General features: G+C 41.9%; 1 protein-coding gene across 5 annotated transcripts in view; it reads left to right on the top strand.

Annotated features, from left to right (window-relative positions):
- Positions 1-4,865: 4,865 nt before the first annotated feature.
- Positions 4,866-22,320, top strand: part of LCA5 (lebercilin LCA5) — a 36,229-nt gene continuing 18,774 nt past the window's right edge. For 2 of the 5 annotated variants that reach the window (XM_060236377.1, XM_060236360.1), the window contains exons 1-5: positions 4,866-5,025; positions 12,409-12,579; positions 14,402-14,759; positions 17,179-17,708; positions 21,470-21,607. In XM_060236377.1, coding sequence (XP_060092360.1) covers positions 14,561-14,759; positions 17,179-17,708; positions 21,470-21,607 — 867 coding nt within the window. In that variant the 5' untranslated portion in view covers positions 4,866-5,025; positions 12,409-12,579; positions 14,402-14,560. Of the gene's footprint in view, positions 5,073-12,408; positions 12,605-14,401; positions 14,760-17,178; positions 17,709-21,469; positions 21,608-22,320 lie in introns of all 5 variants that reach the window. The other 3 variants (XM_060236393.1, XM_060236368.1, XM_060236383.1) reach the window with 3 other exon arrangements.

The raw sequence follows: 22,320 nt of genomic DNA, 5'->3' as shown, positions 1-22,320 counted from the left end.
CCCACAGTGATGCAGGGAGGGTGATAATCTTCCTGGGGTGCAGGCTGGTGGAGAACTTCTGTCTTCTTCAGACTAACTTCTAGGCCAAATAGCTTGGCAGCCCCTGCAAAGCAGGACGTCATATGCTGCAGAGCTGATACCGAGTGGGAGACGAGTGCAGCATCATCAGCAAACAGTAGCTCGCGGATAAGTTTTTCCATTGTCTTGGAGTGAGCCTTTAGTCGCCTCAGGTTGAACAGGCTGCCATCGGTGCGATAGCGGATGTAGACACCATCGTCATCATCTAGATCTACTGCGGCTCTTTGAAGCATCATGCTAAAGAAGATCGTAAAGAGAGTTGGCGCGAGAACGCAGCCTTGCTTTACACCTGTGCCTATTGGGAAGGGCTCCGAGAGGTCGTTGCAGTGTCTGATTTGGCCTCGCTGGTCTTCATGTAGCTGGATGATCATGCTGAGGAACCTTGGGGGACATCCTAAATGTTCCAAGATTTGCCACAGGCCTTTCCTGCTAACGGTATCGAAAGCTTTGGTAAGGTCAACAAAAGTCACATATAGACCCTTGTTCTGTTCCCTGCATTTCTCTTGGAGCTGCCTGAGAACAAATACCATGTCGGTGGTGCTCCTGTTAGCTCTGAAGCCGCACTGGCTCTCTGGGAGGAGTTCTTCTGCAATGGTGGGCACCAGTCTGTTCAGGAGTATTCTGGCAAGGATTTTGCCTGCGATGGAGAGCAGGGTTATCCCCCGGTAGTTGGAGCAGTCTGACTTTTCCCCTTTGTTCTTGTGTAGAGTGATGATGATTGCATCGCGAAAGTCCTGTGGTAGTTTGCCTTGTTCCCAGCAGGTGACAAGTACTTTGTGAAGTGTGCTATGTAGTACTGTGCCCCCATGCTTCCAGATCTCTGGTGGGATTCCATCAACTCCCGCTGCCTTGCCACTTTTCAGTTGCTTGATGGCTTTAACAGTCTCTTCTAGGGTGGGGATCTCATCCAACTCTGTTTTCACTGGTTGAAGTGGGGTGAGGTGGATTGCTGAATCTTGAACTACGCGGTTGGCACTGAAGAGAACCTGAAAATACTCCGACCACCGGTTTAGTATGGATGCCTTGTCTGTGAGGAGCACTTGGCTGTCTGCACTACGCAAGGGACTCTGAGCCTGATATGATGGGCCATATACTGCCTTCAGGGCTTCATAGAACCCTCTTAAATCACCAGTGTCTGCACACAGCTGGGTTCTCTCTGCAAGCTTGGTCCACCACTCGTTCTGAATGTCTCGAAGCTTGCGCTGGAGGTTGCTACATGCAGCGCGAAAGGTTGCTTTTTTACCGGGACAGGAGGGCTGAGCAAGATGTGCTTGGTAGGCAGATCTCTTTTTCGCTAGTAATTCTTGGATCTCTTGATTGTTCTCGTCAAACCAGTCCTTGTTCTTCCTTGTGGAGAACCCGAGGACTTCTTCAGAGATCAACAGGATGGTAGTTTTTAGGTGTTCCCAGAGTGCTTCTGGAGAAGGGTCTGTGGGGAACTGGGGTCCTCAATTCTTGACTGGAGTTTTGCCTGGAAGGCAGCTTTAACTTCGGCTGACTGAAGGCTGCCAACCTGAAGCTTCCTCCGAGGGATACCTTCTCTCCTGGGTGTGGGTTTAAATTGAAGACGGAGATTGCAGCATACAAGACGATGATCCGTATGACATTCCACACTGGGCATTACTTGGGTGTGTAAGACATCTCGAAGGTCTCTCTGGCGCACCAGAATGTAGTCGATAAGGTGCCAGTGCTTGGACCGTGGGTGCATCCAGGTTGTCTTCAGGCTGTTCTTCTGCTGAAAGATAGTGTTGGTGATGATGAGCTGGTGCTCCGTGCAGAATTCTAGCAGGAGGCGCCCGTTATCATTGCAGTTGCCAATGCCGTGTTTGCCAAGTACTCCTTTCCAGGCTTCCGAGTCTTTACCTACTCTGGCATTGAAGTCGCCAAGGATGATCACCTTGTCCTCTGTAGGGGTCTTCCGTACGAGGTTGCGTAGATCAGCATAGAACTTGTTCTTTTCTGCAGGATCTGCTTGAAGGGTTGGGGCATACACACTGAAGAGTGTTGCATGCTGCTTGTTTTGAAGTGGGAGGCGCATGGACATGATGCGATCTGAGTGACCTGTTGGCAGGTTTTCGAGTTTGGAGGCAATGGAGTTCCTGACCATGAAGCCAACGCCAGAAAGGCGGCTCTCAGCCTTTGACTTACCCGACCAGTAGAGGGTATAGCCAGCACCATGTTCTTGAAGACTACCTTCCTCAGGGAAACGGACCTCACTGAGAGCTGCTATGTCAATATTCAACCTGAGAAGTTCGTGGGCAACTAGAGCAGAGCATCGTTCAGGGCGACCACTGTCTACTGTGTCAAGCATGGTTCTGATGTTCCAACACGCAAGCTTTAGTCTTTGCACACTTTGTGAGGCAGGTGCATGCCTTTTCTTTGTTGTTATTTTTTGACCGCAAGTAAGGATGCCCATTGACCGCGGCTAGCCAACTGGGGTGGGGGAGACGAGCTTTGTTTAGGCCACCTTTTCTAGGCCCCTCTCCGTGTGGAGCAAGCAGTGCTGTCCCTAGATAAGGCTGCTTGGTCGTTCAGGGTGCTGCCGAAAAATGCTTTTGTCTCCGGGTCAGCATCAGGCGACCAATACCCTGAACCGCCTACATGCAGGATCGGGACTATGGCTTCCAGTGGCATCTTCCACCTGCCGTTTCGCCCCTTGCCCATCACTGCAGGACTTGGTGTGTTGTTGGTTGTGGATGTGGATATGCCCTTCAGGCCTGCGCAGAGGACTTTTTAGGTGAAGCACAGTGTGCGCGGTACTGGCTCCACCCTTTCACCTTGGGGTCATCTGCCATGGCCCAGTAAGCTTGGACGCCGGCAGCGAGTCCTCCAGGTGGTAGGTGTTACATTAACGAGCTCTATCTGCCCGGGTTTGATGTTAGAGTTTTCCTTCTCTTGGCTGGCGAGGTTGGTGAGCCCAGCCTGCCCATCCGGTTATACCGCCGGACATTCGGTCGCACCATGACGTGGCAAACTCTGTGAGAAATGGGGGGACCAGTGGGAAGGTGTTGCCACGGATGCAGTAATGCAGGAGAGGCCATTGCAGTGACTATCTGCCAGGCATAGCCGGACAGTGACCACGCGGCGTTCACTACACCGGGAAAGGAGAGGCTATGTATTGCGCATACACTTTCCCTGGGGGGGGGCAGGATACCCAAGAGGGAGCCCACCCCTCCCCCCCTCTATTGTACACTTTGGGAATTAATCTTCATTGAAATATGGTAAATTTTGTATATGAAGAAACACAGATCTGATTATTTAACCTTATCAGTCACCTTGGTTAAAATATTGTTAATAAATAAATGGTATTTGGAGATGTACTGTTGTCTGTACACGAAGCTTCACTAATATGACTATATATTTATCTAACCTTTAAAAATTCATCAGCACTGGAAGCCAAAATCACATCTCATTTAGAACAAAAGCCCTAGTGGATCAGACCAAAGGTCTATCTATCTAATCTGATATCCTGTTTCCCACAGTAACCAACGTCTTCAAGAAGCACTCAAGTAGGGAATGGACTCAGGAATGTTCCTGTTGTTGTACCCCAGCATCCAGAATCCATAGATATACTACCTCTGAACATGGAAGTTTCATTTTGATGAATGTATGTGATACCTTTTAAAGCCAGCTAAGTTAGTGGCCATTACTACAGTCTAGCAACACCTTAAAGACCAACAAAATCTGTGGCAGGATATGAGCTTCCATGAGTCACTGCTCACTTCTGATATCCAAAGATATCTGGTATCTGAAGAAGTGAGCAGTGACTTACAAAAGCTCATACCCTACCACAGTGTTAGTCATTAAGGTGCTTACTCTTACTCTTTTCTACTGCTACAGATAGACTAAGGGAGGAGGGAGAGGACAGTGGAGGGAGGAAGGGACGGTGGCTGAGTGGTAGAGCATTTGCTTGGGAAGCAGAAGGTCCCAGGTTCAAATCCCGGCATCTCCAAAAAAGGGTCCAGGCAAATAGGTGTGAAAAACCTCCCCTTGAGACCCTGGAGAGCCGCTGCCACTCTGAGAAGGCAATACTGACTTTGATGGACCAAGGGTCTGATTCAGTATAAGGCAGCTTCATATGTTCAACACAGCTACCCATCTTGATCTTACTACGTTCTGTTGGCAGAACAGAACGTTATACAAAGTTATACATTGCATGAAGATATATTTCGTGTCTCTGAATATTTGCTCTAATGCTTTGAAGGGAGAAGCAGACAGGCGTTTCTTCACAACATGTATAATTGCCCCCCCTCCCCCCTAGTCATCTTTCCCCTTACTTCCAGAAGCTCAAAATTCTAACCTCTCCATGCAATGAATATCCTTTTGAAATTGGGCGGCTTTGAGTGCAACAACCAACAAGACGTGGTAATCTTTAAAGTGCCGCCAGGTTCCTGTTTATACTATATAAAGATCTGGCGTTCGGGAAATCTTAACAGCATGCAGAGCTCCCAGGTGGGCACTTTGGACGGTGAATGCAAGAGAAAAAAAGCTAGCTGCCCTAAAACACCTTTGTTGACCCGACAACAACAACCCAACTTCTCCAACAAACACCAATACAAATGGAACCTCCACTCATTCTCTCAGCACTTCAACACTCAGCAGCCAATGGCCATCCCTCCCTAAGCATCTCCTGTCCAATGAGAAGAGTCTCTCAGCCCCGTAGCTTCCCTCCCCCCCTTACCCGCCTTTTCCGGCCAAATCGAGGCGACGATTGGGCCCTTGGGCGAGGATTTTGGCAAGGCAGGCAGCCAATAGGAGAGATAGCTAGATTCTCCCTTACCCTCCCTCCTTTCTTTTCTCCTCCCTCTTCCCAAGCTCCGCCCCGTCCTTCTCTTCCCGTTACCGTGGAACCTGCCGTAAATATCCCGGGACGCCGTGGCGGCTCCTTTAAGCGAAGTCCCGGCAACCGTTCGGTTGGGGAGGAAACCGGAGAGCCTGAGGAGGCAGGTAGGGGGAGATCAACATGGAGGGGGCGCCTGCGAGATGGAAGAGAGGTCGGTCGTGCTGCCCTTTCCTCTGTCCTGTTTTCTTTTCCCCCTGGTCAGAAGCAAGCGGTGCAAATGGCCTTTGTTTTGTTTTTCGAGCCTCCCCCCCTTCCCTTCACGTTGTTCATGTTTACTTTCCCCCCTTCCTCCTACCTCACAGGGTTATTGTGAAAACGAACGGGAGGGGAAAGAGCAGGATAACCTGTAGCTATCTTGCTCTTCCTCTAAGGATCCCAGAGAGCTAGAAAAGCTTCCCTGTGCCTTCCCGTAAGATAAACTACGCTGCGAGGTAGGGTGTTCCGAATGAGAGACTGTTACTCGATTAGCATTGTGGCAGTTGAACTTTGATTACCCATGCCTAGAGGTTATCCGTCTGCCATCCCTTCACTCATTTGTGCGGTGCACACAAAGCTTGTGCCACCACCAGTCAGTCTTTCGAGATTTTGCTGTTTTTCACTTAGGCTGCTATGGAGTGTGGATGAGCCCTCTGGGGAGTTACTATGACAACAGAACATCTTATGGAGACACCAGTTCCTCTAGCCTTGTTTGATACTCTTAATTTCCGCCTTGTTCTGCAAAGCTGGGCGGGGGGGGGATTTTATTCTTTGGGGGAAGTTGGATTAAAGGGTTAAATGTTTATTTTGCTATTTTTATTTTACTACCGCTTTGTTATGTGTACATCGTGGTCAGGTTGTATGAATTAGACAACAGAGTCAACTTGGCAGTTGTAGGTTTTTGCTGGCACAGTTACTGCAATATTATATGTGTACTGCATTCTGATATTAGCACAGTTTAAGGCCATTGAAAGCACAAGTTGCTTAGGTTTTAACCCTGAGAATAAGCCTTGTTGAATAGACCTGCATAGTAGGATTCTGAGCAGAACTGTTTAGGATTGCTCTTAATATTGTAGGAGTGTATATTGATGTTGCAGTTTCAGAGTTTCTTGGGTGGTGTATGGAACCTGACTAATGAAAATGGTTTGTCTCCTTTACTGGCACAGATATGTTTTCTCCAGATAATTTTCTTTTATGTAGTGGTGGTGATACAATCTTTACATGAAAGCAGAAAGGACAGATGGCTTTGATATGAGAGAAGTGCCTGCACATATACTTTAAAAAGGAGAATGATCTGGGTTCATTCAGAACCTGTTAGCATAACAGCTTCCCTATTTTGGGGAAAGTATTCTGTTTGCATTTTTCCTGAACATGTCATTAGGTAAACTTCCCTGCTTAAAATCTAGTTATTCCTAGAATCTGAAATTAAAAAGAAACTTTTCATACAATGAAAATCTTTTTTCCCCGAAGAAGTTCTTTGAGTTTAAAACTTTATTTATATTTACCCATAATTCAAAGTAGAAACCCAATGTCACTTTTTAATTTATACACAGCAAGTAGCTCAGATGTCACAAAATAGTGTCTTACAAACTTTCTGTATCATCAGATCCAAGTAGGCAGCCGTGTTGGTCTGAAGTAGTAGAATAAAATAGGAGTTGATTGCACCTTTAAGACCAACTTAGTTTTATTCAGAACGTAAGCTTTTGTGTGCATGCACACTTCATGATGAAGTTTGCTTAGCACACTAAAGCTTACGTTATGAATAAAACTAAGTTGGTCTTAAAAGTGCAATCGATTTCTGTGTAGTTGTCAAGCTGCTGAACCAGTTGAAGTTCACAGAAGTGAACACAGTTTTTACTGGAGCTGCAGCTTGAAAATCACAATTATATCTGTTCCCCAGTTCTCGACATAATTATCAGGTAGGGGTGTAGACTTTCTATTGCGGGGGGGAGCCTGGGGCTGGCCAGAAATTTAGCAGGAACCCCCCTAACAATGCCCCTGGGCTGGACCAAACTTAGGAAAAGGTGGGAGATAGCCAGTGGTTATAGTGGTATCTCAGCAGTCTCCTTTTGTGTTCTGTTTTTGAAATTCATTTTTAGAATGGATAGTCACTTTAACATCTGCAAACATGCATATCATGTGCATAGGATAAACAAATGGTCACAAATTTGACAGTAAAATGCAACACAGAAAAGCCTTTAGGGGAACTTTTAAAAAAGTTTCCCTGGATGTTCATTTACAGGTGTCTTGTTTCTGCCTTATTCAGAAGGGTGACAGTGTACTGAAATTTACAAAATTATGGCATCACAGATCCCTTCCTTTGGTAAATGCATGGCTGGAGTCTCTGAGCTAGGGTAGAACAGAAAACAGTTGCTGTGCATTCAAAGCAACTGTGCAATAAAGCAGCTACTCTGAGTTCCCCATTCAGTGTCCTGGAAGGTTCAAGTGTTTTTCTACAGGCTTCTCAGTCTTGTGGTTCTTGATATCAGATTTGTGTCCATTGTTTCTCGGGATCTGAAAGACTTTTTCTGCCATCTATGTCTGAAAGAGTACTTCCACATATGCAAGAACAGAAGAACACTTGAACCTTCCAGGACACTCAATGGGGGACCTCATAGTAGCTGCTTTATTGCAAAGGAACAGAAACAGATGGGAATAGGAGATTGCTGAATTGCAAGTTATTACAACACTCAGAACAATGGAACCCCCAGGATTTAACAGAGATATTGCCTTATTCTCTCACTACACATGCTAAGTCACTCAGTTCTCACTTATACCCAGAAATCAAACTATGTTGTTCTAAATGGTGCCACTGGACTCAAACTTAGTTCTCACATCCATTGTTAATTGCTTTATTATTTGTATACCAATATACTGTAATTTTCACGTCTTCCCTAATGTGTGATTCCAGTCTTAGCTGTATATATTGCTCAGTTACTTAGACATTTTAACTCCAATTAGCTCCTTCTGACTAACCCCCCTTACCTATATGTAATATTTGAAGAAATCTGTTTCAATTAATCTTAGGGAGTGAACATACTAAGTCTCTTAGTTCTTGCTTATACCCATAATGGAACTTTACTTGACTTGTGGGTACCACTGAACTCAAACCTTGTTTCACACCTGCTTGTTAACACTTGTATTTTCTTGCTAATTTACTGCCATTCACAGATCTCTCACATATGCTGTCTCAGCTATAATCACATAGTACTTATGCATCTTGACTCTAAATTTTGTTTCAACAGAATAAAACTTTGTTGGTCTTAAGGGTGCCACTGGACTCAAACTTTATTGTTTCAGAACAACACAGCTACCCACCTGGATCAAAATAAAACAGTGTCATGCACACAAAAGCTTATACCTAGAATTAAACTTGGTTGGTCTTAAGGGTGCCACTGGATTCCAACTTTGTTCTGCTGCTTCGGACCAACATGGTTACCCCACCTGAATCCATTAGCTCAGGGGTGGCCAACAGTAGCTCTCCAGATGTTTTTTGTCTACAACTCCCATCAGCCCCAGCCAGCATGGCCAGCTGATGGGAGTTGTAGGCAAAGAACATTTGGAGAGCTACCGTTGGCCACCCCTGCATTAGCTAGTTGGTTTGAACCTGTACCACACCATTTTAGGTAACAGCAAACTGAAAAGCATGAACATGTACAGAGTGCACATTTCTTGGCAATGTGGAATGCACACAGGACAAAAGGAAATTTTAAAAGGCCTCTGATCTTCATGTCCCCTCCACCCAGTCTTACTTTCCTCAAATGTAAATTGGAGCCAAGCAAGTCTGTTGAGCCCAACAAAGGCCTTGCAGTCTTACTGTTGCCACACTGGAAATGGATGCTGCCAGCCAGGGTTAAGGACTATACTTTATTTTTCCAACAGACACCAAAAATATTTAAGTAATGATCCCAAAACCTTAGTAATTAATCTAGAGAGTCCAAAGATACAACCAAAAACCTTTGCAGATCGCAGTTACCTTTTAAAATATCAAACATCCTTCAGCCCTCTAGGCAGGCAGGATGGATGGACAAAGCCACCTTTCCTAGATTTCACGTGAGAGATCTGTCCTCCCTGATGGACCCAGTAGTAAGAGAGCTTCTCTTCCTATTGCCCAGAAACATTATCAAAGCTCTTTCCCCACCCCCTTGAGCTAGGTGACTGCTCAGGTCAAAACAACTTTTCCTGTCTCCAGAGATAGTTTTCCTATTTGATATCTTCACATATATGTTTCCTACTTGGAGAAGGGAGGAGAGAGAAGGGGGCTGTTTATCTATCTATTGTCTGCTCTACTAGCTCAATAAGCATTTGCAAGAAGGTAAGCTTGGAAGATCATTACACCACTGACTCCCTTCTGTCTAGTCCAGAGGAAAAACACACACACAGGCCTGGGGCTAGGGGTGTGCATGCCCCTAGGCAGCCCCCCAACCTCCACCCCCCCTTGGGGTTTTTTGCACGCATAGCAAGCACGCCCCCAATGACATCATAATGATGTCCCTCTCCTCCCCTCCCTGCAGCCGCCTGCCTGCCCATTGGTTGGTCGCCCGCCCACCGGTCACCGCCATTTACTTCCCCTCGCCCTCTGCCATCCCCTGCCTGCTGCCACCGTCGTCCCCGCCCACCCCCTGTGTCGGCTGCTGGCTCAGCAAAGTCCAGGGGAGGTGTGTGGCAGTGACATCATTATTAAATCACTGCCACGTGCCTCCCCGGACTTTGCCAAGTTGACAGCCGGCGTGGAGGGTGGGCAGGGACGGTGGTGAAGTGAGGGGAAGTAAATGGTGGCGGGCAGGTGGGTGGCTGCAGGGAGGGGAGGGGAGGGCAGCGACCAGGGAGGCAAACAGAAGTGGCCGGGGCAGGAAATGGCGGCGGCTGTGGAGGCAAATGGTGGCAGTGGCAAATGGCGGTGGCCGGGGCAGGAAATGGGCGGGGAGGCAAATGGCAGCGGCTGGCTGCAGGGAGAGGGGGTGCCTCATGCACCCCTAGGCCAAGTGGCGCCTGAGGTGGTGACCTACTTGGCCTATTCCCACGTGCCGGCCCTCCAACACACAGGGAGGTTTTCCTGCCTCACAATGTCCCAGGAGAAAAATGCATTTATTCACAGGATCCACTACCCCATTCATGCCTTTGAAGATCATTATCTCTCCTTCTTGAAAATCTAAAATGGATTGGAAAACATTTTTATACACTCAAAGGAGTTTGTCACTATGCCTGGCACTGGTTGCCTGGGGGAGGGCTGAGCCCCCAAGTCATGTTTTGGTTGCCCGCAGGGGGCTCAGCCCCCCCAAAAAACCCAGAGTGGGCTTGAGCCCCTGAGCTCCCCCCATAGTTTATGCCTATGTTATCAGGAAGTGATTTATCCCACCTCCCTTTTTCTCCTTTTAATTTTTTATATATGCTAAAGATAAATGCAGCTACAATGACAAGTAAAAAAATACAAATATTAATGTGCCATTCAATGCTGGAGAACCTCACTGTGCCTACTACACAAAACGCAAACTGATGAAGATGTCTCTTTTAATCGGAACCTAATTTCAAATCAAGTCCCTTATATAATCCAAGAAGGTTTCTTGGTAACTTTGATAGTTACTTCTTGTTGTTTGCAATCTCTTATATAATAATTTCAGTTAATTTTGAAATTCTGAAGATATTGGATTTATATCCCACCCTCCACTTCGAAGAGTCTCAGAGCGACTCACAGTCTCCTTTACCTTCCTCCCCCACAACAGACACCCTGTGAGGTGGGTGGGGCTGGAGAGGGCTCTCACAGCAGCTGCCCTTTCAAGGACAACCTCTGCCAGAGCTATGGCTGACCCAAGGTCATCCTAGCAGGTGCAAGTGGAGGAGTGGGGAATCAAACCCAGTTCTCCCAGATAAGAGTCCGCACACTTAACCACTACACCAAACTGGCTCTCCAGTTTTGGTAGATTGCCAAATCACAGTAACCTCTATTTTAAAAGGTGGACTTTCAGCTTTCCACCAGTTTTGGCAACAATAATTCTTTTGCATTTGACACTGTGTTATAGTGTCTGGGGATAACATAATAATTAGCAGGCCCCAATACAATGACTTTAGGATCTATGGTAATGTAGCACCTACCATTAGTTTCTTTATGCTGTGATTTCCCCCCAGAAATTTTGAACCACAGATCCCTTCTACCATGTGTGTAAGAAGTTTGCTGATCACTTAAAAGCATTACTCTCATCAATTTTATCTACTGGTTTTTTAAACATCATCAATATAAAAAAAATATTGTGATCACAGATTTATACAAATTGCATTAGCTGATCTTGAATTTTAAATTTTTTCCCCCTCAGAATCATTATCCAGCACTTTTCTTCATCTAAATTAAAAATTAGCTTGAGTGGTATAATGTATTTCCAACAGAGATTGTATCATTTTGATAAGACCTCTTCCATCTTTTGATTTAAAAGTTAACTCTTCAGATTTTCTCTGTGTGATTCTCAGACTTTGTTCCCTTATGTTTGAATTCCTGTATTCCCATGTCTTAAAATAGTGAAACTATACTGGAGTGCTATTCTGCATTTTGTTTTGTATTTGTTCTATAGAGGTGGATCTTGCTTCCAAGCTGATATGGTCAATATTAGACTAAAAGTGGAATCTCATCCAAAGTTACACCAGTTTAAGTTAATTTATTTCAGAGGATTTATACTGCAGCAACCCTATATAGAATTGCTCAATTAAGGCTAAGACCCTAAACATACTTTCTAGGAAGTAAGCCCTATGAAAAATTGTGGAAATTGTTTATAATAATTGTTTATAAGACTACAGTGCGTTACTGAGATCCTGAGGTGCAACTCCCAGAGAGCATGACTTTGCTTACTTCATGTTCTCTAAAAGCTGTGAACATGCATTGGAAAATGAAACCCATGAGGAAAGTGGATATACTGCTTCCAAAAAATCTGAAAAGAACTTCAATATTGAACAGTGTTATCAAAATTGCAAAGGAAATGTAGATAACCTTGAGGATTTAACTTACGTGTGTTGAAATTAAAGTGACTTCAAGATTAAATGGAAGTGTTCCATGATAGTTAAAGGCAATGAACCAAGGAGTTCCTTAATTATAAAAGCCCTCATACTTGCTGAAGTAACTCAAATTTCAAAGCAATTCATTAGCCTCTAAAATGAATGCCACTTCTTTAGTCTGATGAAATTACTTTACAAATTGGCAGGGTACCAAGAGGATGAAACTTGGAAGAGAAGTACTTGATGTTATGTGTGGAAATAAGGTTCCTAATTTATAAAATCTATTTTTAAAAAGTGCTGGCATTAAAAGGAAAATATTAAAAGGCATTAAAAGGAAAATGTTCCAGGAAATATTTGAACATTTGCACAAGCAGATCCTTTGCAATGCTATAGTAATGTAACAACTGTTTTTGTGATACAATAGTGTTCAACAACTCATTTCCAGGACTCTTTTTGATCCCATATTGTACTGTGCTTTTCTTGTGCTTAAAAAGTATATTGCTCTAATTGGAGTTTCTTTTTCTCTTTAGAATAAACATACTCACAAGGACACTTTAGTTTGTACAGAATCCAGTCAAGACACCAAGACTAATAATCAAGCTACATATTCTGGAGTAGTTGTGGATAATTCAGTGGAATTTTGGCAAAACTGTTTGAGATTAAATGTGTTCTGTTTTGTAGCCAGAACAGAGATTACAAAGGTAACTTCTGCTACAGTTGCATATGGTAAGGCCAGGTTGACAGCTGACATAAGAATTAATTAATTTGTAAAAGTTAATATGGTTGAGAAATTATACTCTGAAAATCAGACTGGTTTTGAAAGTTGTTCTTTTGTGATACTTGGTAGAGGCAGTTAGGCAGATGATTGACATCCAAGAGAGACATTCTGTGTTTTTTAAAATATAGCCAAAACAATTAACTTTCTTTAAGACAGCATTATAAATTCTGATTTCAGCACTGGTCTGTGGTGTATAAAAAGTTGACTTAGTGAAAAATAGATACTGTACATGCTCTGACAAACAAAAAATGTAAGCATTTTTTGGGACAGATTGTCAATATGTGATAATCACGTCAGGTTCAGAGAGTTCTTCATGCAATGGATTTGTCAGGGGAGTGTCCACTAATTTAGATGACTTTTTAGGAATATTAGACAGATTTAGGGAGGATAGGTTCAGCAACAGATATGCAGGCCTGGACAAATTTAGGAAGCAGACATTTTTCAGCCTTCAGGGTTTCATAATGACCATATTGTTCTAATTATTGCTACCATAAAGCCCAATCCTGACCTCTTCACACTTTCTTTGACAACAGTGCTGTAATAAATAACATAAACCCCAGTTTCACATAATTCCATTATTGCTTTAAAAAGCTCAATTTAACGGAGTAATCTTTCAGCCAGCAGAAAAAGCAACTGCTTAGGAAACAGATTCAGCCACCACTGTTGAAGGCTGTGAAAACAGCTTACAAACAAGCAATGACAAGAACCTCCTGCATATGCAGTTTTTATGTCATGCAAGAAACATATTATGATGGGAAATGATTGATAAGCTTTGTACTTCTGCTTAGGATTACCCAGAGACTCTCAAATAAAATGTTGCTGAAAATACTAGGTACAACAGTGAAATTTCTAGGCACTATGGTAACTTGCATCTGGGATATGTTATGCCATTAGTCATAACAACTGAATGTAACTCAGTATCGAGAGCAGGTGGGAGATTCCCTTGCCTCCATGTATTGCTTGTGAGCTTTCCACATTTCATCCATTGGTAGAAAGAGCATGCTGGATAATTGCTATAATGTTTGGATGTTTAAAAATCAAAATTTATGTGATTGTAAATTAGGATTTGGGTATACTAGTTTATATTTTCTTCAGATATAATTTATCTGATTTATTAATGCTTTAAATACTGTATGTTTAGAGTATTTATTTTGGTTCAAATTGTTTTATATACTTTCCTAACTACTTATTATTGTTGCCATTGAGTGGGACCTATTACTGTGTTATGAAATGTCCCTAAAGCACAAAAATTTCACAGTAAATTTTAATTAACAAAACATAATCTAAGAACTGAATCTCTGCTTACTCGTCTAATGATAAGTCTCATAGGGTAGCTATGATGGTCTGTAGCAGAAGAAGTTAGATTTATGTTTAGTAGTTCTTTAGAGACCAACAAGATTTGGGGGTGGGGTATTACCGGTATTTATAATTTAAATTTATAGACAACCCTCCCCGAGTACACAAGACTCAGGGCAGTGACAACAGCAATAAAAACATAAAACTTTTGAGAGTCAAAGCTCCTTCATATGACAAAGGGAGCTTTGACTCTCTAAAGCTGATGCTCCCAAAATCTTGTTGGTCTCTAAGGTGCTCCTGGTCTGGAATCCAAATCATAAGTCTGACACTCAGAGTCTTAGTTTACATTACACAGAGAAATTCTGAGTTACCTTATGCTTTTAGAATACTTTTATTGACTATGAAATCCGGAGCTGTCCTATGATCATGTCTTTCCCTTCTGAATCCAGAGAATTATGGATTCTGAATGACAGCTACTGATTGCCAAAGAAAAAGCAATCATTACATGTGGATAATGAAGAACTGGCAAGAAGCCAGCCGTGCCTCTGAATTCTCCTCTTGCAAAATGAAAATCCTTGAAGCAAAGTCTTCAATTCAGTGATTTAAAAATGGAGGAAAGAGGAAGGAGTCCGGATTCTGAAAAAAACCAAAAATCAGACAGTGATAAAAGCTATTCCTACTATTCTGATGATGATGATAATTCTTCTTGTGCCTCTGACTGCTCTGCAACAGTAAGCACTCAGTCTACAAACACTGAAGAAAAAAGTCATAAAGCACAGAATCTGAAGACTCTTGGACATTATCAAGGTAAGCAGCTGATACTTTCTAATTTATATTTAAACTTTCACAGAGTAGAAATGTAGCAGTTGCCTTTGAAACAAGATTTAAACATAATTTATTTAGGGACAAAAGTACATTTTCCTATGGCTTTTGTTTTCCTTATATGTACTCTTGCACCCTAAACAGTTGTGTGTATTTAATATGTAGAGTGTAATCTGTCAGTGTGTAGAGTGTAGAGAGTGTAATGTGCAGAGTGTAAAGCAGTTGTTCTATCTCAGTAATTCTGTCCCTATTATTTATGCATTGCAAATTTTAAAACCCTGAAATTTCTTCAGGCTTAGATTGCAATTACTTTTGATAGGGATAGCGCTGTTAGTAGTTCAAGCAACAAAGATTCCAAAGCATCTTCAGGAACTCTTGTTCTTTGCTTCCTATCTATATCAGTTCTATTCATGCTTTTGCTTTTTAATCTGTTCTCTCACTCTCTCATGCAGTCTCTATCTCTGTGGCTACTAAGGTTGTAACATTTTATGCTTTCCTAGCCCATATCCAAATAATTTAGGAGAGACTGGAAGAAATGTAAAGCTAATAAGTTTGATGCATGATGATTGCCTTCAGAACACTGAAATGCTACAGTGAAATTCAAAATCTTCTGAATGCCATTATTTAGAACCAAGATGGAGGATCAGTCTGTCAATGGTTACTAGCTCAGGGGAATCTCCACATTTAGAAGCATAACCTCTGAATCCCAGAGCCAGGAGGCAACATCAGGGGAAGTCCTTGATCTCTGTTCCGTTATTGGCATTCCAGAGTAGTTGGTTGGCTATTGTGTGAAACAGGATGCTGGACTAGATGGACCATTGTTCTGATCCAGCAGGACTCTTCTTATGTTCTTAAAAATGTAATTATTTATTAATGTTAAGATGATGATGGTTTATTAAAAGTAGTATAGAATATAGCAAACTTATTTCTGCACCTGATAATGTCTGTGGCATACAATCAATTTTGAGTTTTTCTTTGTATGCTGAATTACCTCTATATATAGAGATGGCTTCTGTGATAATGAAAGAGAAAGAACTGTGAATAATTTTGATAAAAGATTCTTACTGAGAACAGTGAACTGTGAAACACAGCACATATGAGAATGTAGGAATCTTGTTATCATCCTTTTCAGTTTCTCCTCCTCTCTTTGCATATTGATGCTACAGGGCAGTCTACCAAAAAAAACCCTTTTAATCATACTTGTCACCTCTTTCCTGGCTAGTACAACATTGTGTTAGGCTTCTTGCAAATATTTAATACTTACCAATGTACTATATTGTTGCAGAAATTTGTTAACTAATTTTGTAACTAAATAAAACAGTAATTTTACAAAATGTAAAATGAACAAGTGTGGTCTAATTTCAAGTTTTCTTGTTCAGAGGTCTTACTGTAGGACAAGAAATAAGGCCCAGCCCAACTGACTGGCTAGTACAGAAGAGCAGCAGCAGCATCAGTGTTTCCCTTCCTGTGTAGTTCACAGTTGTCTGCTTGACTCTGCTTAATAGAAGCTGCTTTGATGGCTGATAATAAAGTGATCTGGGGTCAAACAGCTTTCAAATAGACCTTTTGAATTAGGAAACTACCATATTACTCAAAGGAAACTGACCTTTAAAACTTGTTTGGCTCTGCAGAAAAGGGAGGGCATCTTACATTGGGGTCATTCTTTTCTTTCATCTTGGAGCCTTCTTGCACCAGTCAGAAGGTGCTAAGGAAGAGAAAGGAGACCCCCCACACACACACACACACATCACACCTGTTGTCTTCCCAAGCTGCTTGCGGGCTGAGTCCGGCCTCTGCCTTTATGCTTTCTGGCTGGCTGCAAAAAGCATGGAAGCAGAGAGAGGAGCCCTCCCCCAATTGGTTTGCAGGGCTTCTTGCAGTCCAGCAAGCCAGAGGGCAGCAGCACACTCCTCTTGCTGCTGCTGCACCTTATGACTCATGTCAAAAGAAGTTGGAGAGTAGTTACCTTAAATTCAAGGTTATTTGTTTTTATTAGGTCTTCTGTTGTTTAGTAGGATTTCATCTTACATTTTGGCATCATCCTTTTGGGTAAATAAGGCTTTCCTCTGTCTGAAAAAAGAACTGTGTACTTAATGCATGATACTTTTAAAAAGATGTTAGAAGGAGTAGAAACCTTCTCTTCCACAAAGAGTCCTATGCAGGGGTGAAATTCTAGCAGGAGCTCCATTGCATATTGCACCCTGATGTAGCCAATCCTCCAAGAGCTCACAAAGCTCTTTTTTGTAAGCTCTTGGAGGATTGGCTATATCAGGGGTGTGTGGCCTAATATGCAAAGGAGCTCCTGCTAGAATTCCATCCCTGGGCCTGTGCAAATGAGATATTTAATACCCATGTTCTGATTTTCGTAATAACACTTTGTTTACTATGCTTTACTTTGCTCTAGCCTCTAAACATGCTGCCTCTAAATACGCACCAAGCAAAAAAGGAATGCGCTGGGGCTTTCGCTCCCAGAGCCTTAATAGAGAATCTCCCATCAAAGATATTGGTCTTGTTACAAAAAGAGTGCTTTCTGCCAGACTCCTGAAAATCAATGAGCTTCGTAATGAACTGACTGAACTACATGTAAAACTCGATGAATTGCAAAAAGAGAACAGGGCACTAAAGCAGCTCCAGTACAGACATGAGAAAGCCCTCCACAAGTTTGAAGACACAGAAAATGAAATTTCGCAGCTTTTGGCAAGGCATAATGATGAGATCCGAGTACTAAGGGAGCGCTTAAGAAAATCACAAGAAAAGGAACAGACAGCTGAGAGGAAGTTGAAGGCTTCAGAAGAGGATCTATACAAAGCCAAAAGTGCCTTGCAGAAACTGAGAAGACTTGCAGAACACAGGCACCTCCCTGAGCGTGATGAGTTGGCAAAGAAGTTAGCTTCAGTAGAGAGCAAGCTGGATGATAGTGAGAAAAGAATTAAGGTGTGGTATTAAAATCATTTGTAATGCAAAATGTATTGAGTCTCTCATTGTGTAGTACCACCTGTATTCATAGAGTTACTGACAAATCTTACAGGAAAGAAGAAAACCAAATATAGATAGAATAATGAATTCTTCAAATTATAAGCCTTTAAAGGAAAGCAATAAGTTTACAGGTTAGATGCCTTTAAATTCTTTACCATCATGGTACATTTTTATGCTTTTTAGGTAGGGTTACTAGCTCTGGGTTGGAAAATACGAAGACATTTTGGGGGTAGAACCTGAGGAGGGTGGGGTTTGGGGGGAGGAGGGATTTCACTGTGCTATAATGTCAGAGCGTCAACCTTCCAAAATGGCCATTTGCTCCAGGGAAACTGACTTCTCTTACTGGAGATCAGTAATGATTCACAGAGATAGTCAGCCACCACCTGGATGTTGGCAACCCTACTTTTAGATGTTACGTATACTTTTTACCCTGCCCCATGCCATTTTTTTCAAGCAATTTCAATCTTGATTAATGAATTAAATAAATTACTATTTTCTCATACTGTATTTTTAACACAGTAAATGTTTTCATGGTTCCATAGAAGTTACATATATAATTATTCTCCACAGCCAGGATCCAACAAAATTCTTTAGTTATTCTTGAGACTTTTATTTTCCATACAACAGCCATATCACAACCTGTTTTTGAAACCTCTTAATCATTGAAGGGTGTGGCTGTATAGTGTCAGAGCTGTTCAGGAATTAAGTCCAACCCCCCTGTGGGCACACAGAAATAACAACAGCAGTTTTTTGGATCATGGCAATATGATTTTAATACTGCATTCAGAATCCCTAATGTGCGTGTGGAACTGGGTGGCTTTCTGTTGAAGGCAGTGCCCCAAGTACTTTGCTGTTTACATGGTATTATGTGCTCCCATTAGAAGGGAAATGGATCAGGCATTAATGGTGCCCATAGTTAAATTCCTGTTAATTTTAGCATCAGTTTATATAAATATTTACTTTAATGTATGTTTGTTTTTTCTTTCTATTCTTGAAAATATGCAAGGCCATAAGCAATTGTTGGAAAATAACACTATAGAACGTTAAATCTGCAACATATAATTCACAGGTCAAAGCATGCCATATGCATTGGCAAAGATAGCAAAAGAGTAATAGACACCAACCAGCATTAAACAGATTTCAGCAACAAAGCAATTTGTCAGTACCCAGAGACCTCCACAAAAACATATCTTAAATTTAGGGTCCCCAACTAACAGACCTTTTGAGCACATATGGAATTTTGAGAAAGGGTTATGAGCAACACAACAAATTGTTACCATTGGAGGATGTTTGCTGAGGTGGGAAAGATGCTGTTTGATGAGTTGAGTTTTTGGAATTTTGAAAAGAGGCAGTGAGCAACACACCAAATAGTTGCTGCGGAGGGGGGGATTTGTTGTTTGCTTTGGGGAAAGATGCTGTTTGAGTTGAGTTTCAAAAAATGGGGAAGGGTTTGCTCCTTGCATGGCCCCAGGGAATGGTTGCCAAAACTGGAAACATAAGCAAGTCTGTGTGCATGACCAAACCAAGAGAGCACAGCTATGATAGGCCTGCCTAGGATGAGCTCAGTGCTTTGCTAGTAAGAACAGGTGGCATGAAGTGACTCAAGGCTCCTTTTTTCCTGTTCCATTTGAGATCCTGTGAATTTTATCTCTAACTTGAGAAGCAAGCAGATACCAGGAAACATATCAGCCACCCTGTTGGAAATTGCTGTTTTTAAATTGCCATTTATGGCAGAAGGCTGAAAGAGACAGGTCTTAATACAGTTCCAGGAACAGGGAGTTCCCATAAACTGTGAAGCAGTTGAAAAAGCTCTGTTGTGATTGCACACCAGCCAAGTAGAAATAGTCATTACTAGGAAATGGTGGTGGCAAGTGCTGTCAAGTTGCTGCTGATTTATGGCAACCCATAGGGTTTTCAAGGCAACAGAGGTGGTTTGCCATTGCCTACATCTGCACAGCAACCCTAGCCTTCCTTGATAGCCTCCTATTCAAGTACTAACCAGGGCCAATCCTGCTTGGCTTTCAAAATCTGAGAAGAGTCCTTATAATAATAGATAAGAATCTCAAAATCTCGGACCATTGACCATAAGCAGCACTTGAGGGCCAGTTCCAGGAGTCCTTCTCTGCCCTGTTGCTCTGCTATTGAGTTCCTTGTAACTAAAAGAACAGTTATCTGTCTTCAATATTTCCCTACTTATGTCACCAGCTAGACAGCTATGTATTTTAAAAGTTTAGAAAAGAAATAGTGTACAAAACAAGGAAGCTATTCCAGACACCAGTGTAAAGATCCAAGCTCCTCTCTATAGTGTTTTGAGGACAACTGATCTCAAGAACCAGGAACCTCAGACCACACACAACTAAGGTACTTACATTTCCCCCCATCTCTTTCTTGTCTGTCATTTTAAGGAAAAAGGTAAGAAAATAAAGGGGTTGGGCAAGTAGGAAATGGAAGCCTACATATCAAATACATAATTACTTTTAGCTACCTTTCTTTCATAGTAGTATTCTTTGGGGATGCATTATCCCGCTTATGTAGAGAAAAAGTGTTAACAGGAAAAAAGTTTAAAGAAGGACCCATGCAAAAGCTTTCTGTTGTCTCCAAATAAATACCAGTGCTTGTGTTAATTTGTGTTAGTTTGGCTACTTCTGTGCACTGTATTAAAAAGTGTTTTCAAGCTCTCTGGGCTGCCCAGTGAATCTGTGCATGATCTGAAAATGTAATGTTTGTGAAATACTATAGTGCAGCAAGTTTAAATGGATTCTTGTGAAAATCAGTTCCATTTATTGGGTTGTATACCCATTCTTTTCTGCCAGTAGAAGAACATTCTACTGCATAGGGAAGCCTTTTCACTGATTTTTTCGCTTCCCATTGCAGACCTATACACTGCTGTCCTAGGAATTTGCTAAACCCTGGGGGAGGGACAGTGGGTTGCAATAAGGGGAAGGCTGTAGAAAAATTATATTTTGTCAGAGCAGTGGAGCTTGTTATTCACTGGATTTAACAGGTTGCATCTATACAGTATTATGTGTTCTCTAGTCCGGCAGCAGTGGGTTTTTTTAAAGACAGATGGCATGCAGGTGTGGTTAGAGTGGGATAAAACATGCTATAAACATTGGGGTAGACTTTTATACACAAGCATCTTAAACCATGAATACTTCTTAAGAGATTTATGTAGAAATATTTTTTTTCATTTAAGCAACATTTTACAATGATACCTGACAGTCTCCTGTATGTGAAGGAGTGTTAAGTTGCTGTATTTAAATATTACTCAAATGATTGGTCAGTTACTTGATTAGACAGACTTGACCATATATCAATAATCTAGGCAAACAGTGAAAGAGTTTACTGTTAGACTTCCTCATTACTTATGCAGACATAATAGCTTGAAAGGAAATAGTGTGATCAAAAGTATATATTCCTATAGAATTGTTCTGTTTCTGTTCATGGATCTCCAGCTGTGCATTTTCCATATTAACCAAGGAAAATCTAAATTGACTTGTATTCTAATGCCTTAAGGAGGCAGAGGATATCATTGCTGAAATATTATTCATAGTAGATACTTTTATATTTTAAGATTGTAAGACTGAAAGGCATTTTAAAATAGAACAAATATTTCACATTTTAAAAAACCTTTTATACGTAAGGATTCTGTAATTTGGTCCAGTTCATAAATATGTAGTGTTTTTTAAAACTGATGCTTCCAATATATTGCATTTTAGGACTTGGAAAAAAACCTTGACCTTAGTAGTAGTAGTTTCCAGAGGCAGCTGCATTCTGAGAAAAAGAAACTATATGAGGCACAAGAAGAAAACAAAGTTTTGCAAGAGGAAATTCAACAACTAAAGCAAAAACTAAAGGTAAAAACTGCAATTTTAAAAAATACAGAGCAGCTTTGTAACATTTCTTTCAAAGGCAATAAATTTAACATTTTAAGTTAGCAATTAGAAGAGCCCAGCTGGATCAACCAATACTCCATCCTGTCCAGCATCTTGTCTCACACAGTGGCCACCAGTTACTGTGAACGGCCAGCAACAGAGCATAGAGGTTTCACCTGATGTGCCTTCTGGCACTGGTAATCAGAGATTTTACTGCCTCTGAATTTGGAGGTTATGTTAGCCACCATGGCCAGAAGCCACTGATAGATCTATCCTCCATAAATCTATTTTATACACTTTTAAACTTGTTTATGTCTGTGGCCATCACTGCATCCTCTGGCAGTGAATTCCACATTTTAACTGTTTTTTTTAATTTGGGGTTTTTTTTAATTCTTTTTTGTGTGTATGTTTATTTGCATCTGGAAGTCATCTCAACTTCTGGTGACTGACCCCTACTTAGGGCCTGGAGGATATTCAGTGAATAAGCCTGCCCCCACCTCCTAGCTGTGTATTTCGAGGACAGTCTCCCATCCAAGTACTAACCACATTTGACCCCAGAGCTTCTGAGATCTGACGAGATTGTGCTTAACTGGGCGATCAAGATCAGGGCAACGTTTTAATTGCTTGTTGAGTAAAGAGGTATTTCCTTTTGTCCATCATGAATTTTCTGGTCGTCAAGTTCATTGAATGCCTTT

Source organism: Heteronotia binoei, chromosome 1 (genome assembly GCF_032191835.1).
Source record: "Heteronotia binoei isolate CCM8104 ecotype False Entrance Well chromosome 1, APGP_CSIRO_Hbin_v1, whole genome shotgun sequence".
Taxonomy (NCBI): Eukaryota; Metazoa; Chordata; class Lepidosauria; order Squamata; family Gekkonidae; genus Heteronotia; species Heteronotia binoei.
This window is presented reverse-complemented; position numbering and strand designations above follow the sequence as displayed.